General features: G+C 35.2%; 1 protein-coding gene across 16 annotated transcripts in view; it reads left to right on the forward strand.

Moving 5' to 3' along the window:
* PPM1B (protein phosphatase, Mg2+/Mn2+ dependent 1B) overlaps window positions 1-5,981 on the forward strand; it is a 63,786-nt gene extending 57,805 nt beyond the window's left edge. For 13 of the 16 annotated variants that reach the window (XM_052806360.1, XM_052806365.1, XM_052806356.1 and 10 more), the window contains one exon: window positions 2,312-3,405. In XM_052806360.1, the coding sequence (XP_052662320.1) occupies window positions 2,312-2,617 (306 nt within the window). In that variant the 3' untranslated portion in view covers window positions 2,618-3,405. Of the gene's footprint in view, window positions 1-2,311; window positions 3,406-4,142 lie in introns of those variants that run through there. The other 3 variants (XM_052806366.1, XM_052806367.1, XM_052806368.1) reach the window with 2 other exon arrangements.
* The last annotated feature ends 4,008 nt before the right edge of the window (window positions 5,982-9,989 follow it).

Genomic DNA, 9,989 nt, shown 5'->3' on the forward strand with positions numbered 1-9,989 from the left:
TAAAAAATTTAAATGGACAAAATTCTTATGCCCTTAAACATTGTAAATCCTGTCCCTAATACATAGTAGCCCCTTTTGTATACATAATTTAACAGACTAGAACTTGTGTCAAAATTGAATGCTCATGTTAAATATAGCTAGCACAAATTTATTCTTGTTTTCATGGTCAGTAGCCCTAAGTTTAATTAGAATATGAAGGAAAACAAATGCTAACTTGCATAATAATCATAGTTTTCAGGGTCCTGTTCTAGCCACATATCATTAGAGAAATCTGCGTTATAGTGTATATATAGTGTATAGTATAATAAAAGGGGCAGTTTCTGTCCTGCTGTTTGCCTGTTGGGTTTCTTGTCTGCTAGCACTGAGGGAGACAAGGGAAGCACAAAATAGCCTGTCCTCAAACAGGTTGCAAAGCAAAGCAGGATGTGAGTTTGAATATCAAACACTAACAGCACTGTTACATTGACTCCTACTAGCGTTGGAATTGTTTAGGAGTCTCAAGGCTGCTATTACATTGCTTATTGCTTTTACTCTTCAGCGTTGCATGGGAGCAAAAGTATTCACTTCATTCTGCCAAAAGAATTTTTAAAGATCTGAATATTGTGAAATGTGGAGATTCAGGGTGTATGTTTGCTAATGTCAACCTCAGAGCAAAACTGATGGGGTGAAGGAACTATTGAATTTAGATGTTCTCTGAACTTTAAAAAAACTGGAATTCTTCAGCTATGCTGCCTTGTTTAATATTAGCTAGATAAATACATAAGTAGTATTTTATTTTTTGTCAAAACCTAAGAAATAGGATACATCTGTAGCCTCATCTTGATGCCCTGAGTTTTCACTGACTTTGTGCTCATGAGGCATTAAAACAGTCCCATTTCATACATTGAAACTACCTCCTTTAACTTGCTTCTCGTCACGGGGCTCTTGAAGAGCTATCTGAATATGAAAATGCTAGTACATGGGAGTCAAAACATCTCAAACTAAGACCAGCAAACCACACTGGAAGTATGTCTCTATGCAACAAATTAAGCTTAGAGGGATAGCTTTATATGCAGTAATGTTAATTTTTGTGGTAAAATTGTCCCCTTTTTAACATAGACTGTGCTAATCGGTGCTTCTATTCCAGTAACATTACAGCATTCAAAATCAAAACCCAAGATATTGTCTTAATACTGCTATTAGTCTTGTAAATAAGTGACTGCAACACTTGTAGTTTATGAAGCTTTTGGACTGGATGACAATAAAATGAGGTCAGCATGAGAACAAGGCAGTCTGGATTTTGCCTCTAATGTATTGCAAAATCTGCCAACTTCCAGAGATACAGTTGCATTTGTCTAGCTTGATAACTTGCTAGATATTAATAATTTAAATGTACTATTCCCTTAAAGCAACAATACTGCTTTACCACTTAAAATACCTAGTAGCAGTGTCAGAGCACTGTAACAGATGTGCAAGTCTATCACAAAAAACTCCCAACAAACCCCCCCAGTTTTTTCAACTGAAGGCTTGTAGCCAAATAGGTGGTTTGCAGAGGAGACCTTCATTCCTTAATCAGTGCTTCTTACTCAGATTTTGTGCTGTAGATTTAGATTTGACTTTAAATAACTGTTCTACCTGTTAATTTTTCTAGGCAATACACATCTGCCAAAAATAGTGTCTTATGTTGTTCAAATACCACCACGCCCGGTGCTGATAGGTAGCTGCTTCTTTCTTTTATGGCAGTATCATGCTTGCAAAAATCAGGGACTGTTTTGTAAAACACTCTGAGCATTTATTTTGATGTGATGCTTCAACTAAACTGCTAGCAGTAGAGTCCTCTATTCTCTTTAAGGTTTTCACAGAACTGTGTTGCTATTGGCTGTGCAGAAATTCACAATTAAAAATGTTGACCTGATGGCTAAAGAAGCTTAAATTTTCAAATTTTTCACTGACAGCTGACCAAAGTTGTGGGGATTATCAGCTATATTCATCAAAAGACAGTTTGAATCAAGATGGGGTTAATTGAGAGGAGGTACCATGCTGACACTTGCTCAAAATAAATAGAAATGATTAAAAATGCTGGTTTAATAGGTATAATTTCTTAAATTATTACGTTGTATAAAATAGGCAAACATGGATGATACTGTTCGAAGATGTATGTTGCTAATAAGGTGGTTTATATCCAAATAGAGCAAAGCTGATGTTTTCTCAATCAGAAAAAATGTTTTGGTTTTTTTGGTTTGGTTTGTTTGTTTGTTTGTTTTTTTAATGTCGTTAGAAAATATTCTAGTTTAACTACTGATTTTTTTGGGGTCTTGAATCTTAAAAAAAGGACCCTGGCGAAGCTGAGGAAAGTGGAACGCAGGGAAAATTGGTGGAAGCACTCAGGCAAATGAGAATAAATCATAGGGGGAACTACCGCCACCTTCTGGAAGAGATGCTGACTAGTTACAGGCTAGCTAAGATGCAGGGAGAAGAGTGCACTGCTGAATCAGCTGCAGCATCTACTTCAGATACTCATGCTGGACCCAGTGACCCCGTACCAGACACCCACACAGAATCTGGGAATCACCTTGCTGAAATACAGAGCTCAAACGAAGATTCAGGGATGAATGAGATGAGTGGTAAACAGACATAATGTTTTACATAGTGGATTTAATGCTTCGCTTCACTTAGCCTATTTTCCTTTGTTTAGATCTCAACATTTGTCATGTCTATCCTAGAAGTCTGTTTGTTTTTACTTTAGTTATTTGTACAGATTTGTTTATACAAAGCTCTTTTTTTCCACAGAAGTTCAACTACTATGGTATATTATAGTAATTGCATCTTATGTTGTGTAGCAAGCAGTTAACTTCCCATTTGAGACTTTGAATTTTTTTAAATCCTGTGACACCAACAATAGGAATCTAACATGCTAATGCAAAAATAAATTTTAAAACTTTTTCTTTTAAGCCCGTTCTTAAATAATATTGATGGTGTATGTTTGCTAATTGTAAAGTAATTCACATCTTAATTGTATCTTTTGTGCAAATTAATTGAATTATACAAATTCTTCAGTCTTTTTTTTTCCCCAGCATCATATACTGCATGTTTGTATTTGAATTGTGTATAGTTTATATTACCACTAAATTACAAAAGCTATTACTTTTTAGGTTGTCACTTATTCTTCATGAAATGTGTTGGATTTTTTCCAATTTAGATTGTATCCACTGTTCACCATAAATATTGATTTTCTAGATGACTGTATTATTACTTCCCAGGTTGTAGCATAACACATATCCAGAAATTAAAATGTACTTAGACTTAGTACCTAGTGTCAAGTTCTAAGAATTTGTGTTTAAGTGAAAATAAAGAATATGCTGTGGAATAATATCTGTATGCATATTGACTCTTTTAAGCAACTAATAAACTTCCTTTGAAATGCTATCATTCTGACATGACTTGAAACATTTCATAGCTTCTGATATTAACTTAATGATGTTCGTTAGTTTCTACAAATACTTGAGTCGTTTCTCAGGTTCGAGTTAAACATCAGCCATATAAATGAATAAACTGGCTATTCTACCTAAGTTTACCTTCTACCAAATATTTTCCTTGTCTTTTGGTGTACGACACATGTATGTATGTGGATTTGGGTAGATCAGTGATAATACTGGGAATTTACAGTGGCGGTAACTAATCTGCTAATAAGTTAAATCTGGAATTCTTCTCAGCAGTCAGTTCATAATATAACACTTGCACAAAAATTTCATTGTTCAAAATAGGTACAAATATCACTGCTTTAATGAAAAAGAACCCGCGGGAATTTCTTGAGAACCAGGAATACCTGAAGGGCTGAATTCCTTAGTATTTTACAGATTTATTTTTTGTAGTCCGTAGATGTAGTATCTATGATTTAGTACAATTTTAGATAATACTTGTTTTTAAGTCTTTATGCTATAATAGCTTTACTGGGTTCATGTTTTTATAAAAGTAAATTCCCTCATGAATTTGAGGAACAGAGAATGTTTGTGTGTGGAAGCAGGCAGGTATGGAAAAAAAGGAAAATGTCGTCTGTCTTGCACTAGTATTCTACTTAATTATGCCACTGAAATCCAAAGTGCAACAAAATGTTTTCATTTGTATTGGTGAGTAGTAATATTTCTCCTCTTCTTTTCCTGTAGGGTGCTGGAGATCTAGAAGATCCGTGGTAGCCTTACAAATCTACTAAAATGCTTTTGATTCTGAAAGGGGGAAAAAAAACTTTTAAATCTGTTTTCTTCAATACAAGGGAAAAATTCTGGTGGATTTCCAACATTTTGTGAAATGGGCAAAAAGATATTAGATTTTTCCATCATTTGTTCATTTTTGTGTTTTCTGATATTGCCACTCTTAGCATAGCCTGTACTACAGTATTTTTACCAGCCTCAGGCATACTGATTATATCCGTAATGAACTTTGGCCCTAAAAAGGAAGGAAGGAAGGAATGATTCTCTCAGCAGATCGATATATGTACCTCAGGTGCATGGGATTGTAGGTGTACTCTGAAGATATGCTATGGCTAAATGAAATGTGCAACACACAAGCATGAGAGAGTACAAGTAATTGTTTGAGACATTACTTATTTCACTTTACTGAGTTGGAAGGCTTTGCAGCTCTGTGGCTTGGAAGTAATTTCAATTGGGCAATACGCTATCAGATGTGTATTTTATTTTTTTTTTTAAATTTTCCAGTTTTACCTGTATTACCAGACCGTTAGGTTTCCCTGCGGTGTCCAAATTGTGATATGTTGCCTATTGCTTGCTTGAAGATAAGTGTATTTGGCAATAATATATGAAGATTCTAGGCATCTAAAAACAGTAAGAATTTTACGCATGTGTACAACACACCCTTAAACTCTTGCTAGAGAAAATCTTTTAAAACCAAACTGAAGAATTTATAGTTAGTAGTGACTTGCTTTGACATCTCTCACAGCTGCAGGTTTTTTTAAAAAATGCTGAAAATTTGCCTTTATTATAATGTAAATTGTGATTATTTTTTTGTTCTATATGTGGTTTTCTATAGTTTTTTGATTTTTTTTCAGCTTAAGATACAGACAGAAGTCTTGTGTAATATGGGTATAATTTTTAATTGTTTGCATTATTTTCAAAGTTCAAATTATCACTTTGAGATTACTATAAATACACTTAAAATTATCTATTTTAAATTAAGGAAATATTAGAGATATTTTCATGGGTTCAATGACCTTTCATTTTATAAGTAATGGGCATGGTACAGAGTGGCTGTCACGTAAGGTACTTGAAGATTCTTAGTTTAATTCTATTTTTGCAATAACCTTGACTTTTTTTCTGACTTCTTTGAGTTGTGCATGTAATGAGTCCAGTAAATGCTGAAAATGGGGAAGAGTAAAGTATTTATCTAAAATAAAAGCTATTGGGGAGGGGAAACAATGAATGTATCCATCTGTACATGCTTTACATGCTGTGGATGCCTTGTAAACATTTTCCTATTTGTTTAAACTGTGTTTCAGCGAGGATGTAATTGCCCTTGTGTGTAGTTTTAAGCTAATGACAGTCATCAACTGGTTTTGTGTGAAATGGAATTCATGGTATTTTTCTGTAACTTTATCCCCATGGTGAGTCTGTAACAACCACATGCTCTTTCATACTGGTGCGGAAGGCCAGCTTTCCCAATCATTTTGATTCACTGTGTACCTGATTTTTTTTTGGTCTAGAGAGGATTATTGCCACAGTATATTTTATTTATTCATTAGATTTTAGCCTTGTAAGTTAAAGTGTTCTAAATGATGATGTTAACAGGTATTTGTCCCTTTACTGGTTTTTTTGGGGGGTTGTTAAAAGATAGGGAATGAAGAATGCAAAATGGTTTATTGTTCAGACTGTCCGCTCTGGTCCAACCCTGTACTGATAGTACCTTCCCAGTATGATATTGTGATGTTTCATACAATACAGTGAACATAACCAACTTGTTATCTTCAATAAAGGATTGCTAAAACAGTGTAATATGCTTTATATTTTCTTGAAAAGAATTTATCAAGAAGATGCAAGTCTTCTATATAAAAAGACAACTAAATAGGATTTATGAGGGGTTTCTTAGTGATGGATTTGTGTTTGTCCTCTAGAAAATGTGGCTCTTTGTCACAATAAGCCAGAAGTCTCAAAGTAGGCTTCTCTGTGGGAGACAGAAGAGTACAAACAACATTTAGAGCTCATAGGGCTAATCCATCCCAAGTTCAGCTGGAATAAATCTTATTCTAGCTATAGGAGAGCGTTCATTTAAAGTCTAAAAATTCAGATTAAACTTGACTTTTTAGTCAACTCATTTCTTGAAGTTCCTTAAAGATCTGAGGTTAGACCTATACAGTTTTACTTTTGTACAGTGTTTATAGAAATTTCTCTAAGGTTAATGCTGTCATGTTAAAACTTCTACTTCAATTCTAATACCTTGTTCCACTGGTAAGAGTTGTTGTACTCCACAGGCTCCAGTCCTATGAACACTTACATGGGTGGGTTTTTTACATCATATGGATAGTCTCCCTGAAATAAAAGGGTTTATGCTTTTATTATATAGAAGTGAAGCATGCACATAGGTTTTTTCAAAGAGAAGGACCATAGCTTGCAAAGCTACAATGCAAAGACATCTTTTTTTCTCTCTAGATTAGTACTGCTTTCTGTTCTGGATTCTGAATTCTAATCATGGTTTTAGTTTAGTCAAAATACTGTTCAGATTTCAGCAGCCTGGGAAAAAAACCCATGCTTGTTGACTTTGTATTCTTAGTGTGAGAAGTCTGAATGTTTGATAAAATTTGTTCATGTATTTGCCTTGTCAATTTTAACATTTATTTTAAAATTATGTTCTCTTAAATATATTGCCACCTGCTAACTAACATAAAGATATTTCTGTAGAATGTTGAGAGTGGGGAGTGTCTCTTCCACCTCAGGTCTTTCTGACATGTCAAATTCAGCTTGATTCTTTTCTTCTCATCATTTTTATGACTTCTCCTGTATCAGAGACAAAGTACTCCATGTCAGTTCTCAAATCTGCTCTCTGATAATCTTGAGCAAAATAAAGATTTGTTTTTAACTGATCCTCAGTAACATGTTAAATGGAATAGGGAATAAAGAAATGGATGCAAATATAAGTGGTGTCATCCTGACCTTCTCAAAAGGCTCATATGAGAGGTTAACTACAATGAGAGTCTTGTCTTAATAGACTGGATCTTCATGTGCTTATTTGAGCCTATGCAAACCTTTGCAGGACTTGGCGAAAGAATCCATACTTTTCATGGCCCTTATGTGAATCTGATGCTGATGTTGCTAATTAAGTGAAGGAGTTAAAAAAAACCCAAACAAATTGTACACTCGAAATAGGTAAGATGTCAATTTTTTTAACGCATCACAGCCTAGCTATTAGTGGCTATGTAGCTTCTTGGTATCATGGATAAAGTGGAGTTAAGTCAGCCACTTCATCTGTGAGCTTTCTTACACTGTCAGCTATAATCACCAGCTTAAATCTTAAAAAGTAAAATTAGTCCCAGAAAACCAGTCATTTTTCTTTGGCACTTTAAAGGTTCATCGTGGAAAACCAATAGGAACTCGAGCTTGCTTACAGCATTGAACCAAGCTTTAGTGGGCAATTTTTACTTTTGGAAGATGAGGAAAAAAAACCAGTACTGCCTAACTTTAGGTATCAGGTGTATTCTGGCAGAAAAGCCACAGTGCCAAGCAGTTTTTAATCTGTCAACTAATTTGGGTTTTGTTGGGCTAAAAAGCAAAGTTAAGATCTAAGGATTGTCTGCTGAAGGCATGTTGCTTTTAGCTCTTTATAGTTTTTAGCTCTAAAATAAAAATTAAGTCAGAAGGAGGTGGTTCCACTGGTGCAGGTGAGCAACTACATGGGATGCTCCCAGAGATGAAGGCAATTTGACAAAACCACAAGAAAGTACACAAGTCACTGAACTTTTGCAGTACAATCTAGGTAAGTATGTGGTTTATGCAGCTGAAACTCCACCTGGGGTCTCATGTGTCTTTAACCGCTTTCTCTGTGTGCCAATCTGATCTTGTCTGGCTCATGTTTATTTGGACTGTTGTTGTACGGATCTGGCTTAGCTATGCTTTGCTTGTACCCTTTTGTATTCCTACCTAGCTGCTTCTCTGTTGATCAAAAGACGAGTAGGTTTTTCATTTTAGCATTTTAGCATGGCTGCGCCTCCTGTCTGTGTTTAGCTCACTGCTTGAGGTCATCTCTCATTTCTATAATTTCCTTTGTTACATGCTTAATTGGTGCTGCCGTGCTTTGCTCTTGCTCTTTTTACATCTGAAAGGTCATGTTACCCCAAATACCTTATCTTTACTTCTTCAAAAACCATCTTAAAGCTCTCCTTTGCTGTGATGCCTGGATTTAAAGACTGATTTCGATTATTGAGAACTTCCTTCTCCATTGATGAGTACTTCCTGCTTCTGTCCTTGGCTGTCCTTAGTTGTCTATATGCAGCTTGACTAGGAATTCCCAACAGAAAAAGCTTTGCTGTACTGTTGCTGTGATTAGCGACTGTGAATTAACATCAACTAATGGTTGCATCAGCACCTGTTTTTAAAACTTGCCAAAGACTGATAAGGATTCAAGTCATGGGAGTGGGCTTCTGTAGGAGAAAAAACATTCTCCATCAGTTTGGTAATCTTTCCCTGAAAGCAGTTGCTCTTCCTAGTAAAGGAAGAAAAACACTGTGTAGTAGGAAGATGCATTGTGAAGACCTGTGGCAGCTAATGGAAACAGTGTTGTTGGAAATAATTTTTCCTGTTTTGTCAAATCTGTTTTGGAAAGGGCTGTTACCCTGGGTTTCTGCTTTCTCAGACTTTGGGAGTTCAAGGTGAGTTGTGGGAAAGTTTGAGGCTAGGTTGTAATAGTGTTTGGTGTTCTAAGGACTCTGCCTTTGACCTTTAAAAAGTTGGAAACAATCCAATTGAGTCCGCTCATTAAGATCTTGGAAGTCAATCTGGTCTGTAAATATAGAAATACTCATTTTTCTGGCCTTTTTCAGGCAGCTTCTGGATTCTGTTGGGTAGTTATGGGATGTTTTCAAACAAGTATTTTTCAGAGAACTTCTATGCAAAGTTATGTCAGAAAATGACCAAATGGGATCTGCTTTTATCACTTTGAAAGAGCTGCAAAGCTTAAGTGAAGGAAATTGGATGGAAAATCATAGAATGAAAATTCTGTGTCTTGTGAGATAATACACTACTTTCAGGAGTTAGTGTCCAGAACTTAAAAAGGGTACCCAAAAATGTTTGGGTATGTTATATTCCTTGCAAGAGTATTTATTTCTCCTTAAAAATCTGAACTGTCATTTTTAAAAATGTGCTAAAAGAGAAGCTGGTGAAAACACACCTCTCTACATTGATGTATTTTAACCACTTTGGGGTGGGGGGCTGAACATGTAGTTTAGTAAATATCCTACATTTAGAAGTTAGTTGGAAACTTTGAAGTAAATGCATACATTTTAAAGTCTGATTGCATTAATGAAAAGATATTTCCCTTTATTTTTGTAAGGAAACTTCTTAACACCATTCCCATCAAATTCATTCTGTGAATATCATTTCTGTTTTGGCAGGTTACTCACATGCAAAAAGATGGATGTCTGCTTAATCTTGGACAGATAATTTACAGTATTTAATTTGTTGCTCTTTAGGAGAAACTGGGGAATGTGTTCTGAGATTTTTTTTTTTTTGGATCCTTTATCCAATGGTCAGCCTCAGTTCATAAACACATCTAAGTTTAAAGGTGCAATATGGATTTTGGCCTGGGTTTGTAAAGTGGATGTGTTTTTCTAGTGTGTTTAAAATAATTATAATAATGATGTCTCAGTTTGGGGAGCAGAGAATGTGTGAAATCAAACCAAAATACTTTTTCCAGCTCTCCCAAATCTGCATTTAATTTGGAAGGTTATAGTTGTAGGAAATACTCTGCTAATGCAAACGATATGAGAAGTGATTAGAAGTGTGGTGCTTTAC

This window comes from Harpia harpyja, chromosome 13, assembly GCF_026419915.1.
Source record: "Harpia harpyja isolate bHarHar1 chromosome 13, bHarHar1 primary haplotype, whole genome shotgun sequence".
In the NCBI taxonomy this organism is placed as follows: Eukaryota; Metazoa; Chordata; class Aves; order Accipitriformes; family Accipitridae; genus Harpia; species Harpia harpyja.